Consider the following 27305-nt stretch of genomic DNA (forward strand, 5'->3'; position numbering starts at 1 on the left):
TAAAACACATTTTTTTACCATTAAATATGTGAATTGTGCTTACTGGCCTAAGTCAATAGAGTCTTGTGTCCTTGTCTCCTTCCTTCAATGTAGGTTTATACATTTTTCATGTTTTATTATCCAGAAGAATGATAGATAATCATTCAGCAAGTTTAACCAATAATAATAATGATGAAGCTTACCATGGCAAGAACAACTGATAATAATAATAAATGGAAATTGAGGTATAAAAAGTTGATTTTAATGGAGTATGGAGGACTGACAATTCAGCCAAAATCAAAAGAAACAATCACAAGATATTGTCAGCACACATTTTCAATGATTACCAAAGATTCATTGCAAACCAAAGTGAATCTGAAATAAATGTAGTCCAACAGAACTCAGCATCTTTGTGAAGAAGGTGCTGAGACGTAACAATGGCATGTGATAATGGAAAAGTGATGGTAATGATGAACAAGTTTTGGCACATTGAATATAAAGTATGAAAAAGTATGACTATGATATATCAAACATACCACCCGACCATTTGCTTTATGTCTTTTATGTAAGAAGACATCATATTTCATGATAGCACTGAGAAATATTGAAAAATTAGGACAATGTGTCCTTGCCCTTGTGCATTTTTACGACGAATCCTTTCTCCCGTCCTTCACATCGTTAAACTTTGGTGCAGGTGTATTGCTAGGATGTACCTTCTCTGAACAGGTGATGTATTTGCAGCCCTTGATTAAACATGCACATATGTTTTCACTTTCTCCAAAGATATGCAAGTATTTTCCATTTGCAATGTCACAAATGTATTACATAAAGAAAACAATCCAAAAACAATCAAAAACCACTACCTAGAATAAAGATCAGACATATTTTACACACCACTGGTAACCACCACCAGCCCAGCAGTAACACTTCTTAATATGTCAATTTTGACATATTCAAACGCAAAATGGCAGAAAGAAGCTTTTGATTAAGTTTACCAACACTGCCCTAAGAGTTTTAACATCTTACTACAATTGTGACTCATTCATTGAAGTGTCAGAACAAGGTGAATTGAGATTGGTTTAGTCAAAACAAAAGTAGACAACTTGAAGACAGACAAACAAGAATGAGTGTTCAAGTAGATAATCCTGCTTTAAGTTTACATTCACATGGTTAGATGAGTGACCAATACAGTGTGATTCTTCTTACTGTATATATAGTCTTATTTAGCCACCAACAGGTGGTTTAACCCAATGTATCAGTTATCATTTTTGTTGTATTAGGCCCAAATGAACTAACATCAAGTAAAACCTGTAAGACAAAAAAAATGAATGAAATACAATGCTTCAGCTCTTATACAACACTACAAAAATATTTGCGCAGATGTCAAGTACAGTGCGACACAAAACTACAAGTAATCAACTGAAAAGAAACCCAAGCTATGGTAAAATCCCCAAAGGATTTTTGGATTTATTATGATTACATGCACATATCTTTATGGCATAGTATCCAACACGTTTTTCAGGCATACTTCTTCACTTCACACACAGAATACTGTGCATTATCAAAGGTGATGGTTTAAAGACAAGTAACTCTTCATGTCTTCAGACAGTAACTCGCTTGAAGCCCATGAGCTCAAACTGGGGATTCTGGACAGCCAGACTGTTTGTAAGTTGCAGAGGAAACCCAGCAGCAGATGGTTTCACTTCCTGCCTGCACTTTAGGTGAAGCACTTTAAGCAAAAGGTCGACCTGGTAAATATTTGGTTTCCTCCAAACTCCAGGTTTGGAGTGCCAGGTGAAAAAAAACCTTCACAGTGAGCATAAAGTCACATGTGGAAATGAATGCAACACGCCACGTACGCGGACTAGTCATGCTGCTCTTTGGAAAGGAAACACTTCCTTATTGTTTTCAAGTTTTTTTAGTGCGGTCGCAAGGTGTCAAACGTTCCCATTTCTCAAATGTAAAGATGTAGGCCATCAAAGGTGAAGCACGATGGGAACCTAGAGGAATAAGCAGAGTAACACTACTGATGTACCTATATGATGCATCAGTCAGTAGGATTGTGATTCAAGGCTTTTTACAGGCAGCTTTGGCTTTCCCATTGGTGCTGGACTTGAGTTGTGTCATCTCCACATCAGTCATGGCATCTGATGGTAAACTGCTACGCATGCGCTCAATGGTCTTCTGGTAGGAAGCTTTCTCCTGTTCCAGAGAACGGATCAAGTGCTTCATCTTGCTCTCTCGTGACAGGAAGCTCTCCACGCTGCTCTCCAATGTCTGAATCTTCAAACGAGCCGCCTGTTAATAAGAAAGCCAAACAATTTTTTAATGTTTTTGAAAGAAGTCTCTTATGCTCACCAAGGCTGCATTTATTTGCTGAAAAATAAAGTAAAACAGTAATATTTGGAAATATTACTAAAATTTAAAATAATTGTTTTCTATTTTAATATATTTTGAAATGTGATTTATTCCTGTGATGAAAAAGCTGAATTTTCAGCAATCGTTACTCCAGTCTTCAGTGTCACATGATCTTTAATATGTTGTTTAATATGTTTCAATGTTGAAAACAGTTGTGCTGCTTGATATTTTTGTGGAAAAATATAAGATTTATTTATTTATTTTTTTTTTTTTTTCTTCAGGATATACTAATGAACAGAAAGTTAAAAAAAATAAATAAATAAATTAAAAAACCCAGCATTTATTTAAAAAAATATTTTTTTGGAACAATAGCCATTTTTTCCACCATCGGGCCAAAACCGGTCTTATTGCTTAACTTATTGCTAGCTCTTATTTTTCCATTCTATGCCGATCCAGCCCAGCCGGTACAGGGCTAAAAACAGAGCTCGTTGGAATGTAATAACAAATCCATAAGTCCTTGCCTTGGTAACGCAAGAGTTTACAGATGATGAGATGTAAATAGCTACCGCGTTATGAAGGATGATCAGATATTTCTTTTAATCTTATTAACTTGTGTTAACTCCACTCACATAGTGGCCAGCTACAGACAAATGACCAATCCTGTGTGGCAACGTCACTACAAGCAAACCAATCTCAAGTGGAAATATAACTGGAACCATTCCTTGCCGTTCTTAGGACCATTCGGCCCTGACGGTGGAAAAACGGTTAATATAAAAGTCTTTACTGTCACTTTTGATCAATGTAATGCATCCTTGTTGAATAAAAGTGTGTGTGTGTGTGTGTGTGTGTATTTATTTATTTTCATACATGGTGAAATGCCAATAAATAAAACCCTATGGGGTAAATTTTGTCAGATGCTTCAGGGTAAGCTGTGCCAATGGCTCAACTAATAGTATTACTGATTGTCAGATTTGCATCCAGAATGCACTTTTACTTTGTAAATGCACTATTATATTAGTCTGGAAAATTTGGAACGTGAGCCAAATATCTTTTCACTCTCCCCTATATCATGTTTCTAGTAACAGCTTGTTTTTAGCAACAGGTTGTTTTTAAGGACAACTTGGAGATGAGCATGTTGTGACGTTACATGTTTAGACTAATGGAGTTTCAAGGATAATTCATTCTCCTATATTCATTAACACTAGTGGATGACAGATGAACAAGCAACTATCAGCTGAATTCCCATTACTTTTAATTTTAAATGTGAAATATGAAAATCAAAATGCCATTTTAATATTCTTTGCTAGTAAACGAAGAGGCGTATCTGTACAGATCTTGGGTTTCAGGCTGTGTCTTTTGTACTGTGCTGCCACACACTGGCAATGAAGGCACAAAACACTTCTCTCACGCTATTTTGTGATAATATTATACATCTACATACTTGCAGTTTCTCTAGCAAGTCCATGTTCTGTTTCTTGAGCTGGGCATTGGCTTTTTCCAGTTTATCTAGCCTATCAGACTCCTCTGATGGTGGAGGAGCGTCTGACAGCTCATCCTGCAGGACGTGGTACTCCACTTCATATGCGTGCAGCTGCTTGGAGATGTCCATCTCAGTCGCCTGCAAACCACATTTCATACTGACAGTTATTGTCAGAGAATATGCCACAGGTTCTTTCAAATTATTAGATTAAATATCCGATTACATCCAATATTTTGTTTTTAAAATCTTGTTCAATTTCATTAACAATACAGGCTTTTGATTTTTGAAAAGCAAGCTACACCACCTAGTGGTTAAATGCATTCAAGTCTAAATAGGCTGTTTGGCCAGTGTGTGGAAAGAGACACCAGTGTACTGCATACTGCACAGGAAACAATGTGTGCTGCCTACAGTAGCATGTGAAACTGTATTTAGTATGCAACAAAAAAAAGGGATATGCTACACTGTTGTCACTTGATCACTTTATGCCATATGGTTACTTTACAGGATAGTATCCAGTTGGCATAAAAAAGGGTATTTTGAGTTTGATCAAATAAGTCAAGGAAGACATGTCAAAATCATGGCTGATGAGAGTTGTTATTGTTAACTAAAACTATTTTTTGAAAATCATTTTCAGTAAATTGATATAAAGCTGAAAATAGACAAATTAAATATTAGATGAACAACTGAAACTGAAATGAAAACGTAAAATGTTGCCTTGGCAAATAACTAGAATAAATAAATATTTTGATGAAAAGTCTCCAAGTATACTGGAATAAAGTTTATTCCATTTTAAATGTACCTTGGTGATTGTCTCTTCCATTTGGCTGTAAGTGAGGGTGGGGATTGTGGATTTAAGGTAGTCCACGATACTTTCAAAGCCGTCACACTCCAGTATCTCTCCCTCGTGGCTGCTCAGCAAACAAAGGGCCACCTTAAAAATCACCTCAGTGCCTTGGACAAACAGGAGGTCTGCCACAGAACACACATACATGTACAAGAGTCAAAGGCTATGCATTGGCTACAATACTTGACTTATGCGTGAAATACATGAATTTGAACACACAAAATCAATTCACCACAATCCTCAGGTTCTCCCTAACCCTATCACATACCCTAAAGTAGTTCAGGTCTGAATATGGTAGTGTTACGTAGGAAGTGAAACATACCAAATATACGGGCAACAAAACCAAGCGGGAACTGAGAGGCGAAGAGAGTGAGGAACCAGGGTGCGGCGTACAGGCTGGGGCAGATCTCGTGCTCCTCCAGGTGAGTGTACAGGTTACGGTGATAGTCGTGCAGCAGTCGGGACAGCTGGTACATCTGGATCTACAGAGAGAGAAGGAAGAAAAAGTCCTCACACTTACAGGAGTGAACTTTAAACAGGCTCAAATGAAACTGGCTGAGACAGGCTATCTCTCACGGGATTAAACATTGGCACATCTGATGATGAATAACTACTAACAGCTGAGGAGGAAATAGTGTACAAGAGGTGGAGACGGCTGTTTGCATACCGCTTGAGCAAATGTACATTTAAGTCAAGTGTAGTAAAAATAATCTCTGTTCTGGTTGTGCTAACAAAATTAGGATTTAGAATTTACATTCACCAAAAGTAAAGCACTAGTTTTTAAAAGAATAGTATTATTTAACTTTTAATTTAGGTTTCATTGGCCAATACAACAATTGCTTTGAATGTTATACTGACACCTAGTGGTGTGGATGTAGCATTGTGGAAAAATGTTTCAAGGACTGATGATACTTCAAAAATACCCAAAAATGGCCATATGTGTTATTCATTTATTATTATATTATTATTATTATTATTATTATATTAAAGTGTCCAATAAAAATCTAGTTCTTGATGCAAAAGGAAAACATTCAGTTCCACAAATTAGGACACACTGTTGTATACACATTCCGTTATCTCACGCAAAAACCAGTCCTGCTACATTTAGCAATAGGCATAATCAGAAAAGCAAACATACCAGTTCTGAAAGAAAAACAAAAACTATTGAAAACTGACACTCTCTCACACACAGCGCACCTGCAGGGAGATCATGTCGGGACGGTACTGCCGGCGAATACCCAGATCGTACATGAGGAACTTAAGAGTGTCAAAAGCCTGTTCCTCGCTCATATGCAACAGTAGCAAACCGGCCACAAAACTGATGCCCTGGCAGTAGCCCACCTCCGTGTCCAGCAGGGAGTAGGCCTTTAGGAGATTGTACAGAGACAGTTGCCCAGCTCCCAGCTGAGCACTGAAATACTGGTGTGTTGGGAATGTCCGGCCTGGAAAGGGGAAGATCACTTCAGTAATGTGCTGGGTCAAAAATATAACACTATTGTGATGTCCATGTGAATTAGCTGCAACAATATGAAAATATACAGTTTTATAGTCTGATTTGAGATTTTATAAATTTCGATACTATGATACTATTTTATGTCAAATTTTATTGATGATTTGACAATTAATAAACAACTAATATACAACTTTGGAATGCAAATTATAATGTATTCCTTGTATGTAGCTTATCAGTATGCGTATTCCCCTATAAACAAACTATAAGTACTTGATTAGATACAGACCAAGGTCGACCAGGATGGCGTGTTGCTGTGCTGTGAGCTGCTTGAGGAGATCCTGATAAGGAGTTTCAGGGGGCTGCTGCCGCTGCGGCAGACGGTGACGCAGACGATACTGCTGGGAAAGGAGGAGCCACACCTCACCTCGCCGACTTTTGGGGACACCTACAGGGCACAAACATACAAACAAACTGAGGGAAATCTCTGCACTGTTTAGAATTTAGAAGAGCAAAACAATTTCACATTTCTACACTTCCATTTAAACATTTGGGGTCCTTAATATTTTCCTAATATTTCTGAAAGAAGTCTCTTGTGCTCACCCAGGCTGCATTTATTTGATCAAAAATATAGTAATAACATAAATATTAATATAATTTTTTGTATTATTATATATTTTAAAATGTAATTTATTTCTGTGATGGTAAAGCTGAATTTTCAGCATCATTACTCAAGTCTTCAGTGTCACATGATCCTTCAGAAATCATTCTAATATGCTGATTTGGTGCTCAGGAAACATTTCTTATTATTAATGTTGAAAACCGTTGACATTTTTTTTTTTTTCTTCAATATTCTCTGGTGAATAGAAAGTTCAAAAGAACAACCTTTATTTAAAATATTTTGTACAATGTTAACATTTTTACTGTCCCTGTTGATCAAATTAATGTGGCCTTGCCGAATAAAAAAATTAATTAAAAAAAAAAAAAATAGTAATAACTTACTAACCCCAAACTTCTGAACGATAGTGTAAGTGTTTCTATAACTATGTAACAAGTTGTGTAACAACAAAAGATGACGTAGAGTAGTACACCAGAGACCAAAATCTTGGAATTTTAATGACTGAAGTAAACAGTTCTTACCCTGGCAGACGGCACTGTGAATCTCTTCTTTATCCCACTGTACTTTAGTGCGGCAGGGGCTGCTCAACTTCCTGTCCCACACAGCCTGCACCTCTTTGGAGCACTGACACACTTCCTGGTAGTCCAGCTTCATTTTACGAATGTGCAATTCATCACGGCTGGCTGCAGGATGAGAAAACTGCTAGTCAGGTTTAGCATTTATTTATTCAGACTAACATTAGAACAACTAGTAATTAATATAGATGATTTTGGATGTAAAGAGAGAGAACAAAATGACATTCAGAGTGTGAATGAATAGGCATCATGTGCATCACCTGCTGTTAACAGAGGCAGAAGTATATTCTAGGTAACTGATTCTCAAGTGGTGGGTTGTGACTCAAAAAAGTGGACAGAAGGGGGGAAATATGCTAAATGCAATTTTTATTAGTAATTATTATTGTAAAAATATGAATTTATTTTATTGTATCAGTATATGATTTATAAAAATGTCCATCATATTTTAAGAGCATATTACAATAATATATGTTCTTAAAACAATTCATATTAAAAAAAAATCCCATTCATCACATTATTTAAATAACATTTATTTGCAATTTTGGTATTGCGTTGGTTTGCCACTTGATGATGTCCAACACAAGCAAAACCAGTTGAGAGCCATTGAAAGTCATGCAGACATTAATTTATTAAGTTTCAGTTTGTAAAAATAAAAATAAAAGTGCCTTTACAGCAATCCACATACAATGGAAGCCTCACAGGCAAGCGTGCATATGGCCTTTTACAGTAACCTTAAAGCATCGCAACACATTTGTACTATCCAAGATAAAAGAATACATGAACATCTGTGCCGATGAATAAGAGAATATGCCCTTTTAGACTCTGGATTGATGCAATTCTGCAACTGTTTCATTTGACAAGAGAAAATTATATCCTAAAAAACAATTGTTATTGTTTATTGGTATTGGAGAACATGTAGCTAACTGCCTTATGCTGGTTTATATACAACACTGAAGCAAAACAATGATGATATGCCAACTGAAACTGCCTGAAGTTCAGCCTGTTCAAGCAAAATGTCAATGCCATGGCTGTATTTTCTTACCTTCTACTCAGACATGTTTATTCAGTTCGGCCCATCCAAGAGCACACAAAAACAGAAAGAAAAAGTAAAAGGGTAGAGGAAGCAACTTGAGTCTCTTGTATGATGCTGTTTGGCCAACAGAGGGCAATATTTCACATACTTTTTGCTTGGCTCTTCCAAAGCAAAGTTGAACTAATACACAACATTAACCTTTCATAATGTGTTTGAAACTGATTGAAATACTGATATTATTAAACTATTTCTAAAAGACTAGGGATACATATGCAGCCCAGAGGTCACAGAACTGAAAGCGCACTCTTGAAGAATGTGAACGTCATCTACATTCCCATCTATAATTAACCTTGCTCCAGAATGTAAAATAGACACAGTGCCACTTGCCCCTCTTAAAATAAGGCAAGGGCAAAAACAACAGTCTAATCAGGGTGACGGGAGGAAACACTCCCTCTCACATGACTCCACAATGTACCATGAATGCTGGACTACTGCTGTAGGTTTACATATTTATGCAATTGGCAGGTACTTTCATCCAAAGTGACTTACATTGCGACTAACTTGTTCATATGTTAGGTGCATTTTATCAGTTCATGCATTCCCTGGGAATCAAACCCATGACCTTAACCTTGTTAGCGCCATGCTCTACTGTTTGAGCTACTGGAAATATTTAAAGGGATAGTTCACCTAAAAATGAAATTCTGGTCATTATTTACCCACCCTTATGTTGTTCCAATCCTGTATAACTAACTTTCTGTTGAGCAACACAAAAAGAGAGCCAGTCAATCTTAAAATCTCTTTAGACAGTCTAAGCCACTGTTGTTTTAATATTATTTATGTACTATTATAGTATTTGTTTTGAATTAGCTCTTATTTGTATATTTTCAGTTTTCATTTTATTTTAGTTTTATTTAAGTTTTATTTTATTTAACTTTCAGTAATTTTGTAATGCACGTTTGTCATTTTGTCAAGTTTTGTTTTGTACATTTTTAAATTTATCTTTGAGTTTTAGTTAGTCATTTGGATAGTCATTTTAGTACTTCAGTTTCAGTAAGTTTTCAAGGCAACATTTCTAGTTTTTACTGAAGTGTTTTTCATGTAATATTTATATTTTATTTATTTCAGCTTTATTTCAATTAACAAAGACAATATTTTAATAGTTCAGTTAACAATAACAATGCTGCTCTAAGCTCCACTTTCCCACACAGTGGAAGTATAGAGTGTATAGTGTGTTTTTCACACAAACCTATCATGTGGCTTGGAATATAGCACCCAAGTTTATGGGTTTTCAGGGTACTTTTTGCACTTTTTTGAATTTGGAAGCCCGTGGTGACTGCTCGAGTCATTATTTAGGAAAAAGATACATAAACTATCCTTTTCCTTTTGTGTTCCATGAAAAGAAAACTCAAATGGGTTTGGAAAAACTTGAGGGTGAGAAAATTATGACAGATTTGTTTTGTGTTTTTTTGTTTTTTGGTTGAACGAACAGCACCCAGTGAAGTGGGTCTGCACGATTATGCAATAAGAGAAAGGTCATAAGAAAGAGAGAGATACAAGAGAAACACTAACCCTCCAGGCGCTGATTCTCTTTCTCCATGCGGATGAGCAAAATCTGTTGGTGGATGGCTTTCTTCCACAGGGCCCTGTAGTCAGCTGGGCTGCGCCGGCCCTTCTCTCCACCAAAGCCCTGCTCTGGGGAGAGGGGGCTGGCCTGAGGGTCTTGATCCTGTTTCAAAGCCCGAGGAGAAAGTGGCAGCAGCTCCCGGCCATCCATGTGCTCTGGAAAACAGCAGATGCTGACCAAAATGTCTAAGACCCATGCGCAAATGGCATGGAAAGAAAATAAAGTGATTTAAGAAATGGAGTACTGTGCATTTAGGGCGTTTCTTTTTCTTGAATCTCAGTAAAAGGGAGAATTATCTTGAAGTTCTAAAGCTTGTAGAACAATGATTTATGCTGCAATATTGACTATAAATAGACTGCTGGGAGAACAGGTCGTAATGTTGCACCTGTCTGCTTGTCTGTGCATACACTCAAGCATGTGTACCTACCCACGTTTTGCATAGATGTGGAGGGTTTGTTCATGGGTGACGCCACCCTCAAGAAAATCTTCTGCCGCCAAGAAACTCTGCGTGGAGGCACCAAGGTCAAAGAATCGGTGCTACAACCTGACAGAGACCTCTTCCTGCCCTCCCCATTACCACTACAGACAAACAAAACAACACACGCTTATTCAATTGAAAAGACAGAGCGACATTTTTTGAACGTGTGCTCTCAATACAGGTGGTCAAACCAGTTATAAGGTAATAAACAATATACATTCAGCAATACATTTAAGCAAAAGCTCGTAAGCAATAAGAAGCAGAGCATTTAGAGGGTCATAATAGATGTTAATTGGTTTCATGCATAAGCTACATAAAACACAGATTACCTGTTTTGAGGAACACGAAAAATTATTAGGAAGTGAACAGAAGATTAACTGAATAATGCACACAAAAACTTTGCAACACTTTAAAAAATACTTGTGCAACGCAACTCAACTTATGTACAAAAACAAATTTTAAAAAAATCTTACAATATTACTGTTTTTAATGCATTTTACTGTAATCAAATAAATGCAGCTTTGGTGAGCATAAAAGACTTGATGTTCTTATTATATATATCAGGGGCGTTTCCTCCGAGGAGGCAAGGGAGGCAGTGCCTCCTCAAAAAACTGGATGAGAAAATAATCGATATTACAAAAATAAAACAACGCAAATATTACAAAATTTGACATAAAAAAAAAAAATAAAAAAATAAAAAAAATAAATGTAAAGGCCACTCATTTTTCAAAAGAAACACTGTCCAACAGGTAAAGTTACAGCGGAAGTCCACGTCTCTCATGCCTCCCTTCAGCTCATAGAAATAAAGCAAAACCCCTAAAGCGTGCAGTGAGTTTAGTGGAGGGTAATTGAGAATGAATTGGGGAAAGTCACGTAAGAGGAGGCAGTGCCTCCATCGCGCTATGATTGGATATGATCGGTTATGATTGGTTATTATTGGTTTGTGCGATAAATCCCACCTCTTGTTTTTGTGCACGTTCTCTGTGAATCGGCCTGAATGAAGACACCGATGGTGTTAATGGGAAGACTAATTAAATAGTAAGTAAACAACTCACCTCCTTACCACATTATGTCATGTTACAAGCAAACTTGAAATGGCAGAAAACATGATGACTGCAGGGTTTTTAGTGAGCAATCAGAGTAGTATTAAAGGTACATCTTCTTGTCTGTGACCAGTGACAGTTTAAATTGTTACCATAGTTTAAATTGTTACTGCCTTTAGTTAGCCTATTATTTGGGAATAAATGTAAACATGCATAAAAACACTAACTTGATGAAATTTTTACTTCATTTTAGTAAATAGAACATTACATAGTGTAAAAATACAAATTAAAATTGTATTTGGTCTCTCTTTATATGTAATGTTTATTTAACCAAGAAAATTGTGCAACAGGGAGATAAATTTACATTTTATATATATATATATATATATATATATATATATATATATATATATATATATATATATATATATATATATATATATAAATAATAAAAAAAGAAAAATTTGCCTCCTCATTTTAAAACCCCACTGCACACCACTGATTATAGCGGAGAGAAACCTAAAGCTTATTTTTTCCATTATTCCATTGAAACATCTTTCAAGCCGTTCCAAATCTAAGAAGCTGAAATAGATGGTTATTATCAGATGCAGCAACAAGATGTACTTAAAGTCTAATCAAATCTGTTTTATCCCACAAGTCTCGGTCTATTTTCCCTGTACCCGTCTCTTTGCTTAGTTACCACAACAATACACAAGCAACAGCAAGGACAGTTCAAGCAGAGTTAGTGAAAGCGTGAAACGGGTTTGAATGTTATGCATTAAACTCTGGCTAGAGAAATGGACCAACCCTGACTGCTGCTCAACAGACAGGTCTGCTAGACATCCAATTAGAAAAGACAACTGGAGACATTTAACAGAGAGAGAAGGACCCTCTCTCCGATTTGTAGAAAACGGAGCAGGGCCAAGGATGTGACATTTTAAATCTCCTCCTTTCAGAGCACTCAAAGCATTGGATCATTAGAGCCCGCTAATTCAAACAAATGAAGGGCGAATACACAGAGGAACATCATTTGTCAGTAATTCCAAGGTGGCAGTTGTTCAGATGAAGCAGAGTTCATAGTTCAAGCCACTAGCACAAAAACCCAGTCAAATATTATTGTCCTGCAAAGAAACCCTTGGGAGAGGGCCTATATTCTACGCATGATTTCACTGTTCTCTATTCTAATACACCCGCCCTTGACAACTGCTGCTATAAATTCTACTTACTAGCGTGAATGACAGGAGCTTTGTTAAAGGGATAGTTCACCCAAAAATGAATCCTGTGATGAAACATTTACTAACCCTCATTCCAAATCTACGACTTCCTTTGTTCTGTGGAACATAAAAGAAGATATTTTGAGAAATGCATCAATGTTTTTTTTGTCCATACAATGGAAGTCAATGGTAAACAAAACTGTTTGGTTTCCAACATTGTTTAAAATATCTTCTTTTGTGTTCTGCAGAAGAAAGTCAGTCATACAGGTTTGGAACTACATGAAAATGAATAAACAGGGGCTTTTTAGCACCAGGTAGTTATAGGAACTAGCCAACAGAGCTAGTTCAGTACAGTACAGCATTTGTTATATTAGCGATTTTTATTATTTAGTCAATACTGGATATATATTGGCTAATATTGGATATTTAATTGTGCACGACCATTTCCACCAGTATATACATTTGGATTACCTTTGCTGTCATATACCACCTGTAAAAAAACAACAACAACTAAATAATAAAAAAATAATAATAATTTAATCACTGTTAAACAATCTTTAACAGACCTCAAAATTAATGTGTTTTGAGTTTACTTTTTTTTTTTTAAATAAAAAAAAAAAAAAACAGCATCAATATCAGCTATGTATCAGTTATTGGCATTTACATTAAAAATTTATTATTTATTATTGATATCAACATCAACCAGCATTTTAATATTGGTGCATCTTTATGATGAATTAGTGAATCTGTATTTAAAGTGATTAAAAAAAAGACAAATCTATCCTTATACTATAAAACTAGAGCTGCCAATTTAATGTGTTAATATAGCACATTTAATTATTTTTAAAAAATGAATGCATCCAAGCAAAATGAATGTGAAGTACCAACTGAAGCCCCCTAACCTATATACTAAATTCCCATATAATATTCAGAAACAATAATATAATGTCCTCATTTGGGGGAAATTCTCAGTAAATGCTGATATTGGTTGAATTAACTGCCATTTAATATAATTAATTCAATTAAAAATTTCAAACAATTGACAGAATCCTATCAATTTAATTGGGGTTGGAGCTAATCTCTGCAGGAGCAGGATTGGACACCCCTGCCCTACTCTGAAGTAGGAGCTAATTTAATCCCCCCCCCCAAAAGGTGTTGATATAACTAAAATTGTTCCCAGTTCCTGTGGTGCGAACAATAGTTAGAGGAACTATGAAAACGTTCCTCCAATGCGAAAGCCACTAATGATTTGGGTGAACTATCCTATTTATTTTATGTTCTAAAACCAGTTAAAGGGGTTATATCATACATTTCTCTTTTTCTGAGGGTTAGCCATGTTTTTTGTGTCCCATTTTGTTTTACGTGGCCATTTGCACCCTCTCTCTGATCCTTAAAATCTTTTTTGTTGTTGTTGCTGTGCCTTTAAGACTATGTAAAAAGCCTCCACACATATGAAACAAGATACACATCGCTTCACATCGCTTTTTTTGCAGGATTTTAACATTGTTTGAACTGCATCATCCTTTAATAACATCAAACCAGTTTTGTTAACATGAAAATGTGAGTGTGTGTTAATGTAATAATGTTTTCGGGTTTCTGATTTCAGACATCCAAAGATTTCTGAACAAGCCATTTTGCAGTTAGTTTTAACTAAATATCTCTTTAAACTCTATAATGCCAAATACACCATCATAAAACTGGTCTTAGCTGGTTTAAGATGGTCTCCCAGCCTGGATAAGCTGTTTGACAAGCTAGACCAGCAAGCCTATGATTTTAAGCCTGCTTTGCATAACTGAAAATCTGATGTATCTATTCTGAACTATTTCTAAACTACTTACAAGAAAAAGGGAAAAAATCCATCAGGAACAAAGAGAAATCAAAATACTACAGAAAAATAAAAGATCACAACAACTGTTCAAACCAACCTGGGAACATCTTTTTACCTTAAAAATGAATTCTGAATTATCATCCAACATAATATATCACAGATTATAAATTATCAATATTTAGGCACAATAGAGTATAGATTAGAAGAAAGTTCTGTGACAGTTGATGAATGCAATATAGATGATAAAGGCTTTTGTCTACCATTAGTTAGTAAAGACGCCAACATGCAATTGAGGTTTAGCAACCCTCTTGTCCAGTGGACAATGACAAAGTCCAACAATGTTGGCAGGAAGAAAGAGTAAGTTAAAGAAGTGGTTCTTCTTAACTGACAACACAGTGACTGAAGCCTTTGGGTTAAGAAACAGACAGGCGCAGAGAAGAAGGCCACCATCAGCTCGAACCTCAGGCACCCCCAGGGGAAACGGACACACTGAACAGTCCGAGACCGATGCCCCCTCTCACCTCTTAAGACTCCCGCTGTCCGACAGGGAAGCCAATGAGCCAAGGGAGCCCTGGTAAAAGGTTTTCAGGAAAGTGGGGGTGTGGAAGGAGGATGAGAGACTGAAGTAGGAGTCACTCTCAGAGACGCTGCGCGCTCTTGTACTACCAACGGTGCTGAGGGAGCCGAAACATAAAAGGCCCATAACAAATACACATCACTTTACAGAGGTCTAAACACTGCCATGGAACCACAATCTAGAACACATGAGCGCTTCTGAGCAGATGAAAGATTTCTTCAGATGAAAGAGCATAACAATTTTAGGTTTTGCCTGAGAACTGGAGATTTTTTTTTTTTTTTTTTTACTTTTTTAAATGCTGAAAAAGTAAAAACTCTGACAAAAATATATAAGCTGTCAGAAGCATATTATAATTTTACCTATATTAAATCTATTAGAGGTGACAATATATCGGTACAACATTTGTTATATTAGTGATTTTGATTATTTAGTCAATACTGGATATATATTGGCTAATATTGTATATTTAATTGTGCATGGCCGTTTCCACCAGTATGAACATTTGGATTACCTTTGCTGTCATATACCACCTGTAAAAAAAACAACTATATAATAAAAACAAATAATTTAAATCACTGTTAAACAATCTTTAACAGACCTCAAAATTAATATGTTTTGATTTTACTTTTTTTTACATTAAAAAACAGCTTCAGCTATGTATCAGTTATTGGCATTTACATTAAAAACGTATATCAGCATCAACCAGCATTTTAATATCGGTATATCTTTATGATTTAGTCAATATGTATTTAAAGTGATTAAAAAAAATATATATATTCTCAAAATAATTTCTTTCCTTATACTATAAATCTAGAGCTGTCAGTTTAATGTGTTAATATCGCATAAACCTATATACTAAATTCCCAAATAATATTCAGAAACTATAATATAATGTCCTCATTTGGGGGAAATTCTCAGTAAATGCTGATACTGGTTGAATTAACTGCCATATAATTAATTCAGTTTAAATTTTCAAACAATTGACAGAATCCCATCAATAAAATTATGAAAGATTCATTAAAATAACAAATATACCGTAGTTCAAAAATCACATAAGCATCACATTCTCTAGTTTTAGTCATTTTCCAAATTATTTGAATTAGTGCTAAATCCAAAATTACAGACATGCCACATGCACTCGACTATGTAAGCATTCGTGCTAAAATCAGTCACTTTACAAGTTTATATACAGTATATATTGAAGCATATTTATGATTTCTGTAAATAAACACAACAAGCTGTTTTCAGCACATCAGCACATTGCTGTAACTGTCTGTACATCATATGATTGTTGAAAAACAGATGGAAAGATAAATGGCTTTATCACATGAGAGCAAACAGGAAGTGATGCATTACCTGCTCTGCAGCAGCTCTGGGGCCAAAGACTGCTGTCGGCGAAGTGGAGCCTTACAGGCCTGGGAGGAAACCTCAGTGAAGGAGATCCTTTTCTTGATAGGCGGGTGGCTGAAGGTGTGAGCCCGGCGACGGAACTGCGGGGCATCTGGGTCGTCCTCAAGGTAACTGGGTGGAGTCTCAGGTGGGGAGTCACCAGGAGAGTCGCCCTGCAGGGTGAGCAGATAATGAACCGGGTCAGCGATGAGTTGGGCCCAACAAGTCGATGATATTGTATTCAACACATGCCAAACAACTCAGCCTATCAATGAGTCAAACCTCAAATTCAACAAGGATCCATCCCAGACAGAAACAAACAATATACTGAGATATGGATATATAACCTTCAAGTTTCAGACAAAGCAAAGCAAAACAACTAAACTGACACCAGCTACATCAAACTATTAATTCTTGACTCACCCAGAATTTTCCCTCTCCCCGTCCAGTCTCGTTCACTTACCCAGTCAGAAGTGGCTAGGTTGGCGGTAGAGTGACTGCACACACACACTTTGTGATCTATTGTATGTTAATAGTCTGTGTCACAGAGCCACATCACACACACATGAGCCGTTTGGAGGTGGACTGCTGCACAATGGAGGTTTTTGGCTGCTGTTTACTGTGATGTCTATAGGAAGGGTCTCTCTCTGGCGCTCTTCCTCACTCTGTTTCCTGTCCTTGTGCTATGGCAGTTCCTGAACCCATGCTCTCCTGTGAGTCAATACACAGCATGGCCAGGAAACCAGCAACGGCTGCACAACGCTCTCTCTCCTTTCACTCGCACAAACCCTGTCCACTTCCTTCAGCTGCCTACAGCTAAATTTGGGAAAAACAAATGATCCAAACAACATAATAGCTCTCTTGGCATGGTAATACAAGGGGAATGGGAGCCTTCACACAGCGCACGGTTTGATAAATTTGGGACCAGTTGGATAAAAGTAATTATTCAAATGGCATAGAAAAAGTTAAGTTATTTCTGAGAAATAGTGTTAGCATCAATTGTTTACAGATGCCACTTAGTTTGATATTTTGATAAACAATGTAGCAAACTGTGGTTTGCACACATTTTGACCAATGAACCTCCATGAATATTCGAGTTTCTGATTTCTGAATAAGGATTTTTTTAAAAATCAAAAGGAAAGTTCAGTCACATAGACATTACTATGGCTTGCGACTGTAAGCAAGTTAAGCAATATTTAATCAATTGAATATTTTAGAGCAGAGCATAACTAGACAAACGGATATTCACTACATAAACTTCGTAATATTCTTAGGGCAGACACCCAAATAGTTGACTAATGGTTAGTTGACTAGAGGCTTAGTCAACCAAAATTTTATTAGTCTGTTAGTCGCAGAACAAAAAAACAAACAAAAAAAAAAACACACCTTTTGGTGAAGTCACGCAGTCCATGAGGGACAGATCATTAACGGCAGGTCCTTGTTGTAATTACAGTATGTCGGGCAGGAAATCCAAACGTTTGCCTATCATCTATCGACCTCAAATACGGCTTATCATTTGAAACATGTAAGTAGTAGGAACTTTACATGGCCACTCACACTAAAGTAACCTAGATAAATGTGCGCTATTATTAGGTGCATATCCAAGTGTTTGTGCGGAGTGTAGAAGCTAAAGTATAGCGCACTTAACGCATGACATGGAGGCGCCGGCGCGATCACTTGCATTTTTTCTGATAACAGTGGAAACAACTTACAAATACTCTGTCATTTTTAAACAAACCTATTCAAATCTAAAAGAAATAACCTCTGCTTATCTCTCACCAGGCACGTTCACTATACTGTGGATATGGCGAGGAAACATCGTCAACTGATTGCAAATCAGTTTACTTGAACTGTTTCATCGTTTTGAGTTGTATGAACTCATTTCTTTTAATTTAGACTAACTTAAGTTTAACTGAAACTGGACTGGGATTTCTATTTCCCAGCATGCTTTGCCCATGGCACTCGAAAGAGAGAGTAAATGCTAAAATTAAGTGTTATATATTATTTTTTTTGTGCAAGATTAATGGTAAGGGAGATTTAGTAGTGATTAATGTTTTGTGATGCTAATTTAGAAGGGTTTCTGTTAATGTGGGTTTTTGGAGAGTTACCATCATGGTGACAATTAGCGCATGCGGCTTGGTATGAGAGCAGGTAAGTTACATGTTTTAAGTTGCTGTACTCATTCAGTAAGTGCTGTACCATGCTATTGTTAACATGTTAGCAAATTAGCAAGTTGGCATTTTTTTGTATTTTCTTAGGGTTTACAGTGAAGTAAATAACTCATTTGATTTGCAAGAACTCAAAATAAAAAAAAATTAACTAAATATTTTATGTTAATTGCAATCAAAATGTATGAGTTAGCTAACTCAGTACTTCAAGTTAGGAGCAATTAACATGCATGAGTACTACAAACTCAAAACTTGATAGTTCTGCTTAAAAATGGGAACATCATAACTCGTAACTGATTACCTCAAATTTTTTGAGTTAGCCCAACTTATTTGGGTTTACAGTGTGTGTTCATACCAGAGATGTTCACAAGTCCTTGCAGTCAAGTCCAAGTCAAGTCTCAAGTCTCTGAGGTCCAAGTCCATGTCAAGTCTCAAGTCTTTGGGGGTCCAAGTCAAATCTCAAGTCAAGTCTTTGTTCTATTTTTATCAATATATTTTTTTCAGCTAGTTGTTATTGTAATTAACAGTGTATTTAAATATCAAAACAGATTACTTTTACTTTAAAATTGTCTAATAAAGCACACAAAATACTACTTAAATCATTTATATTACTTTCTAAATTTATACAAAATTATACCATTTAGAACTACTGCAAGGAAAAAAGTGCTGTGTATTTTGAGCTATATGAGATGATGTAGATGGCTGTAGATCTCAAGCAAAGCTGGAAAATGTAGTCTTCCAGTGAGCACCGGTGGTAACAAAACCTATGTACAGACAAGCGTTACAGTAAACAAAACAACGAACAACATTTCCATCTGTGTGTCTCGTTTGTGATAAGGCGATATAATAACACACTGCGACTTAAACAGATCTGTGGAAATGAGTCGATGGACAGGGTCATAAAATGCGCATGGAAGTGCTTGTTCAATCCAAATACAATTTAACATGGTAAATCTGGTTATTATATGCATTATCAAATATTTGGGCAAAAATAAAAAAAAAAATAAAATGAAAAGGACATGTACTTCTTGAAAATGGACCACAAGCAAGCCTCTGCAGCTGTGCAACACCGCAGCTTCCCTTCGGATTAATTGATTGCTTTTCAAATGAAATGACAAAGTTTATCGTAAGGTAAGGCTTGGCTATATTGTTATTATTTGTTGCTAATTAAAACAAGTTTTCTAATGGGTGATGAATTTGCGTGCCTTCAGATGCGTCACACGCTCGATGGCTTGGTGTGTTTAGAGATGATTTGTGATATTCGCTGCTGCAGCACATATTTGGGAATGAATAGATAGTAAAATGTGGTGTTTCGTGCCATCGTGTGGGGTAGTAAATCGAGAATGTAATCGGGAATGTCACGCCAAAAGACTTGTATTTTTCACAAGTCTCTGTCTTCAAATCCAAGTCAAGTCTCGAGTCAAGTCTTGGGTTAGTAATTCACGAGTCCGAGTCAAGTCTCGAGTTAATAGTTCACGAGTCCAAGTCAAGTCGCAAGTCGTTTATTTTTGCAACTTAAGTGCGACTCGAGTCCAAGTCGCAGACTCGAGTTTCCATCTCTGGTTCATACAGGTAAGAGTAATACATCATTCGAAACTGTAAACTACTACTTTTATTTGTGTAAACTCACAATAACAAGAAAATGTTGTGCCTTTGTAAAATAAAGGAAACAAACAGGATGCGCTTTCTGCTGTCTTGGGCTCCCTGAATTGGAGCGTGTCACAAAAATGAACCGAAACTCAGCGTATAGGCTACTTGCCTCACAGACATTAGAAATATATCTATAGAAAACTTGAAATGTCTACTTTTAAACAAACCTATTCAAATCTAAAAGAAATAATCTCTGCTTATCTCTCACCAGGCTTGTTTACTATACTGCGGAGATGGCGAGGAAACATCGTCAACTTCATCTTTGCAGTCATCGCTATCTCAGAAAACATTAGTTTATTAATAAATAATTAAAATGTCTCCTTGCTATTTTTTTCCCCAACGCATTCATAATCATTACTTTTGCCAGAGCTTTGCAGTAAGCTTTATGTGTGCGCTTGAGCGCGGAATAGGCTATATCGCGCTTATACTAAATGCTCATTATGGTGTAGTATTCTCCTCAGTACACAATTAAGTAATTAAATGGATACAAACATGCGATTAGTCGACCAAATCAAAAGCCAAACATTTTCTGTGCTTTAGACTCACTATATGATAACTGTTTTGGAGCTACTGTATTCTCAGAACTGATTCACAGTACATCCAGAACATGGAAGAGAGCCATGAGCAAAGAATTGTTGGATTGTAACATGTTACTGAGAGTTTAAGTTTAAGCATGAGAGAAGGTGCTCACTTTGACAGTGCCTCTGGGGCCATGTGAGGACCCCGTGGGAAGGTAGAGCTGACTGATTTGTTTTCCATGAAGTCCAGAGACCCAAGCTTACCATCACACACACCTCACATTTCACACCCCACCGAGACAGAGAGGTGGACAGGGTCAAAACAAGCCAACCCCAACAAGCGAGACCCCCTAATAAGACTGACAGGGCAGCTTCAATCAGATTACCAATGCTGATGCTGAAAAACATGTAGTGTATTATAACACAGCATTGGTATTATTTTCAGCATGTGGTGGTAATTGACACCACTGAGACATGCTTGCTGGCAGGAGCAGAACAGAGACGTGATTCTTGGCAGGGAGAGAATAAGAGCTGGGGTTAAAATGACAGATCCTGATATTCACGTGTTGTATGATACTCACGCGGTCAAAACTTCCCATGCTGCCCAAACGCATTCGCATACGGTTGGCTCCCTAGGGAAGAAAGATAGCCACGAAATGAAGCAACCTGCTTGAATGTCAGAATTTACATTTACACACACTTTAAACGAATAAAATAAAAATTCTATCATCATTTAATCACCATGTCATTCATCACAAACCTGTATGATTTCAGTCTTTCATGGAACACAACAGAAGATATTTTGAAGAATTTTCGTGCTGCTTATTTCCATTTAACAAAAGCAGATAGTGACCATCCATGATCTTAACTTGAGCTTCAAGACAGACAGAAATTCATACAGGTTTGGAACAACATGATGGTGAGTAAATGATGACAGGAGGTTCATTTTTTAGTGAACTCAGGCATAGCTGGTCTTTATTCTTACACATTGATATTGCTTTGTGAGTAAATACAGCAGATGGCTGAGTTATTATAGTACTGTACACAAACAAAGGTATTATTCATAGTACAAGGGTGGGGTAAATGGGTCAATCCCCATTCATAGACCAATAAGACATAGACAGACAACACACACACAGACACACACACACACACACACACACCCGTGAGATGATGTTCTCCAGGGAGCTCGTCAAAGAACTACGGGCTTTGTTCTTCAACAAGTCCAGTTTATTGCGGCCCGCACTGGAGTTATCAGAGGTCAGAGTGCTGCCAGAAGCATTCTGCTGTGACACAAAGGAATACAAGTGAATAAGTGAGAATGAATGTGTAACATGTGAATATATAAATTGGGGTTTATATATATATATATATATATATATATATATAATTTGTATACATTTATATAAAAGTCTCTTATGTTCACCAAGGCTTATTTTATCAAAAATACAGTAAAACAATACTATTATAAAATATTTTTTACAATTTAAAACAACTGTTTCTTGGATGAATACAAAGTTTAAATAGAAAATTTACATAATTAAAACATTAACATTATAAGTGTCTTTACTTTCACTTTGTCACTTTGATTCACTTTGTTTATATATACATATAAAATTATTTTTTAATGATTATTATGATCTAATATACATTATCTAATAGCCAGACATCCTAGCTAAGGCATTAGTGGAAAACGCAAGTTATAACATGCACTAATGATTTGTTAACAATAAGACCAGGAATTAATTAAAAAACTAAATAGGGATCAAACTGTCTATTTGATTTCATGTCGACTTTAAAAGCAGTCAGATGAGAGGAATGTTTACAGAGGTGATCTACTCTGAAAAAGTAAAATGTACAGTGTCTTGAACATGTTCAGAAGGGCATTCATTCAGGAGCTCGGTTCTAATCTATAGCTATATTCTGATGACTCTTACAATCTGTCTTATCCAATTACAGAGAGGTCACAGTTTCATGACTCTGCAAGGCGGCGTGGGTGGGCAAAGTAAGTGGTGCATTTTTGTTGTTTGTGTAGTTTTGCTACCTGTGGGACCTCTCCAATATGAACATGAGATTTCTGCTTGGTCTCACACAACTGTCGGAGGTGAAGAATCACAAGCTCGTTTTCTTCATGATCAGATGCTGGCTTCATTTTCTAATCAGAAAACATAAACTAAATATATAATAGAGAATTGGAATGAAATGATATTTAGTTACTTTGTTTGCAAAATTTCTCCTGGTTTGCCTACCTGCACCCTTTCGAATATGTTGACCTGCTCATTGTCGCTCAGTTGGGACAGGTACTTCTGAATGGCTAGTTTTGCCCTGGGAGGATACAAGCCTGGGACATTGAGAGAGACACACTGGAATATTGTGCTAAAACTGAGGTGAGTACATTGAGTGAATTGATGGAAGTTGGTAGCTTTACCTTCTATTCTCTCACAGAGCTTGTGCAAGTCGTGCATTGGACAATCCTCGCACAGTTTGACTTGGTTCTTGGAGCTCTGCATAGCTGCTGCCGTGCTAAAAGCTTGTTTCAGGGTGAGCATTACTTCATCCACCTGAGAAAAGCATTTGTAGACATAAAATTGAAGCAAAAAGTAAGTTTCTTGTTCAAACTCTTGTTCTACACATGGCATCAATGTTGTCATATACTTTGACAAATATATATATTAACTACACAAATAAAAAAAAAAAATGTATACAGTAATAGACTTACAATGAAAGTCTTTAGGCCAATCATACATGAGGATTTAAAAACAGAAATATGTATTTTTGATAAAAGCACACACATTTTAATTGTTCAATAATAAAAAATATATATATATATATTTGATTTGTGAAGTTGTCTCAATTGTCATTTTGTTTGTTTATAGTTTAACGGCACGCCAGTTACCCTGGCTATATTCATGCAGATAAAGAGAAAAAAATTATTAAAATAGGTTTTTAAATCTTAACTTAGATAAAATTTCTAAAACCAGTTCTGGTCTTCAAGTGTCATTTTGAAATGGGATAACCTTTCCACACAACGTCTGGTTATTCATTCTAATACAAATCATGTGCTTGTCAAGTCCATGACATGAGTTGAAAGATCATATTATATCTTTGCTCAGATAAAATGTGTAAGTGGTAACACGTTCCGCTTAAGAATTATGGTTACACTTTTGGCAAAAGTGTAACAGTTTCATATTTTAAACATTTATTTATGGTGCTGTACATTCAGTCAAAACATTTCAGTTGTTTTTGTTTTTTTAGAAATCTAGGAAGTAGTCTACATTATTTTCTTTGATATTCAACAGCAAAGGATCCATATAGACCAAAAACAAGGAAAATCCTTAAAGGAACACTCCACTTTTTTTGAAAATAGGCTAATTTTCCAACTCCCCTAGAATTAAACAGTTGAGTTTTACCTTTTTCGAATCCATTCAGCTGATCTCCGGGTCTGGCGGTACCACTTTTAGCATAGCTTAGCATAGTTCATTGAATCTGATTAGACCGTTAGCATCTCGCTCAAAAAAGACCAAAGAGTTTTGATATTTGTCCTATTTAAAACTTGACTCTTCTGTAGTTACATCGTGTACTAAGACCGGCGGAAAATGAAAAGTTGCGATTTTCTAAGCCGATATGGCTAGGAACTATACTCTCATTCCAGCGTAATAATCAAGGAACTTTGCTGCTGTACCATGGGTGCAGCAGGCGCAATGATATTACGCAGCGCCTGTGACCCCCTGCCTGCACAGGGAGCGTGCCTTGCAACCATGGAGACATTTGTGAGAGACGCTGCGTAATATCATTGCGCAGTATAGTTCCTAGCCATATCGGCCTAGAAAATCGCAACTTTTCAGTTTCCGTTGGTCTTAGTACATGATGTAACTACAGAAGAATCAAGTTTTAAATAGAAAAAAAGATCGAAACTCTTTGGTCATTTTTGTGCGAGATGCTAACGGTCTAATCAGATTCAATGAACTATGCTAAGCTATGCTAAAAGTGGTACCGCCAGACCCGGAGATCGGCTGAATGGATTCGAAAACGGTAAAACTCAACTGTTTAACTCTAGGGGAGTTGGAAAATGAGCCTATTTTCAAAAAAAGTGGAGTGTTCCTTTAATGTTTGCATTACAGTACAAAGAGACCTTATCTGTACATCATGTGCAAAAACACAGGTCTAATCCTATTCATTCTCTGGGTGGCATTCAGTTGGCAGGGAAATCAGCGTACTAAAGGTAATGTCCACAAGACAGGCAAAGGAGAGTCATTGTTTCCATTGTACCTTAGGATAAATAATTAATCAGTGTGGTGACAACAGGTGCTGCAAGCAGGTCAGGACTCACCAGAGACTCACTAGCACACTGGAACACGTAACACACATACTGGGCTGGGCCAGACTCCACCACATCCCGACAAATAAAGCCAAAGTGATCTGTCTGTTTAACACCCTGTGGGCACAAAGAATGACATCCATAAAGGACAAACAACCATACATGGCTGCAAGTCACAATGGCACACAACAACACAGAGTTAGGGATGCACTGAAATGAAAATTCTGGGCCAAAACAGAAAATTCTGGATGCACTTGGCTGAAAACGGAAACCAAAAATGCTTTTTGAAAATTAATTATTTATTATTTTAAATTTGCTTATTTTTGCATAATTGTATTAATATTAGACTTTTAAATGAAATTCAATAATTTTAATGATACAGAATTTATCAATTATAATGATACACATCTGATTTCTTTCTCAACTCTTTACGTTCACTTAAGACATAACCGACTATTTTTACAAGAATACTTGCCGAGACTGGTATCATTTTGTGTGTATGTGTCCTTTCAAGTGCATGGAAATGCAAAAGAGGAATCAATTCGCTATCTGAAATGCACCTCTCTATGTGCGCCCTTCGGATGTGTGCAGATGTGATGACACAGATAACCACGCACGAGTACCGAATTGATGGTGAAACTTAGCATTTAATCCGCCAAACACATGCGTGCCGAACAGTGAGGCCTGGTCTGCACGGATCAACTACGACACCTAGCATAGAGCAGAATATTGAACAGAGCATCACATGTGCAGTGATAACAGCTTGAGCCAGAGTGAAACCTGAGCGCTGAACACTGAGGGGCAGGGCAGCATATATTTTTGGCCTTTTTTCTATTTCGGCTAAAAAACGAAAATGCCATTTTCAGCCGATAATTTTCAGTGCATCACTACATAGAACACTGTAAAAATTCACTTCATAAAACAAATTATTCTAGCTATGAAATCTGATTGGATGAACCATGTTTGAAAGAGTGATTACACAGTGATTGCACCACCTTATTATTGGTATTATTTCTGTTGCTGTCATTTTATGAAATCAATAACCACTTAAGGATGTGCATTACAATGATTTTACCATCATAATAATAATACTGACACCTAGTGTTGTGCCTAAAACACCCCTTAAAAGGATTAGTTCACTTTAAAATGAAAATTACCCCAAGATTTACTCATCCTCAAGCCATCCTAGGTGTATTTGACTTTCTTCTTTCTGATGAACACAATCGGAGTTATATTAATAAATATCCTGACGCGCCCAAGCTTTATAATGGCAGTGAACGGGGCCAACGAGTTTGAAGCTCAAGAAAGTGCATCCATCTATTATAAACGTACTCCACCATGCATTTGTGTAAGAAAAAAATATATATTTAACAAGTTATAAAGTAAAATATCTAGCTTCTGCCAGACCGCCTTCTGTATTCAACTTACAAAGAAAGTGTAACGCCTCCGACAGTTCAAAAAGCTTACACTACGTCCTAAGTCTTCAGTATTCAACTTGCGTCTTTTTCGTAAGTTGAATACAGAAGGCGGTCTGGTGGAAGCTGGATATTTTACGTCAGGATATTTAATAATAATGTAACTCTGATTGTGTTTATCAGAAAGAAGACAGTCATATACACCTAGGATGGCTTGAGGGTGAGTAAATCTTGGGGTCATTTTCATTTTTAAGTGAACTAATCTTTTAACTATGGTAAAATCACTGTAACTCATGACCTTGAGTGACTTATTGCCTTAATATTCAGATCACTATTCTGACATGCAAAACATGCATTTTTAACTTAAGACATAGACAACAGTAAGAAATATGGCAGTGTTTGAAAGGTATTTTTATGAGAACATCAAAATATGACGAAGAAATATATAAATATTCTAAATAACATACAAAAATCTGGTACAAAACCTCATGTCAGTTGCTTGGTACTTGTTTTGAATAGCACTGTGAGACGACATATGGTGACATTAAATATGAGACGTAGAAAGAGATTATCTTTAAAACCAAACAAACCTAATCCTTTCACACACAGACCTGTGAACAGGATGAGATGTCCTTAAAATTCTTCTCCAGAACCACAGTTTTGGTGTCAGGGCTGATGAGATTCACTTCAAACCGTCCAACCTGCACAAATGAGCCGTTTGATAGCATATTTTGCTTATTGAGAA

At 36.5% G+C, this 27305-nt stretch overlaps 1 protein-coding gene across 6 annotated transcripts in view; it reads right to left on the reverse strand.

Moving 5' to 3' along the window:
• Window positions 1-219: 219 nt before the first annotated feature.
• Window positions 220-27305, reverse strand: part of tbc1d4 (TBC1 domain family, member 4) — a 38469-nt gene continuing 11383 nt past the window's right edge. The window contains exons 3-20 of one of the 6 annotated variants that reach the window (XM_051904668.1): window positions 27172-27261; window positions 25158-25262; window positions 23256-23388; window positions 23077-23168; window positions 22872-22982; window positions 21991-22110; window positions 21409-21459; window positions 16459-16664; window positions 15047-15199; window positions 10390-10541; window positions 9908-10117; window positions 7252-7413; window positions 6401-6559; window positions 5859-6103; window positions 4984-5143; window positions 4617-4786; window positions 3779-3955; window positions 220-2277 (exon numbers count right to left, since the gene is read on the reverse strand). In XM_051904668.1, the coding sequence (XP_051760628.1) occupies window positions 2047-2277; window positions 3779-3955; window positions 4617-4786; window positions 4984-5143; window positions 5859-6103; window positions 6401-6559; window positions 7252-7413; window positions 9908-10117; window positions 10390-10541; window positions 15047-15199; window positions 16459-16664; window positions 21409-21459; window positions 21991-22110; window positions 22872-22982; window positions 23077-23168; window positions 23256-23388; window positions 25158-25262; window positions 27172-27261 (2727 nt within the window). In that variant the 3' untranslated portion in view covers window positions 220-2046. Of the gene's footprint in view, window positions 2278-3778; window positions 3956-4616; window positions 4787-4983; window positions 5144-5858; window positions 6104-6400; window positions 6560-7251; window positions 7414-8347; window positions 9861-9907; window positions 10118-10389; window positions 10542-15046; window positions 15200-16458; window positions 16665-16914; window positions 17923-21408; window positions 21460-21990; window positions 22114-22871; window positions 22983-23076; window positions 23169-23255; window positions 23389-25157; window positions 25263-27171; window positions 27262-27305 lie in introns of those variants that run through there. The other 5 variants (XM_051904667.1, XM_051904669.1, XM_051904672.1 and 2 more) reach the window with 5 other exon arrangements.

Source organism: Ctenopharyngodon idella, chromosome 9 (assembly GCF_019924925.1).
Source record: "Ctenopharyngodon idella isolate HZGC_01 chromosome 9, HZGC01, whole genome shotgun sequence".
Classification (NCBI taxonomy): domain Eukaryota; kingdom Metazoa; phylum Chordata; class Actinopteri; order Cypriniformes; family Xenocyprididae; genus Ctenopharyngodon; species Ctenopharyngodon idella.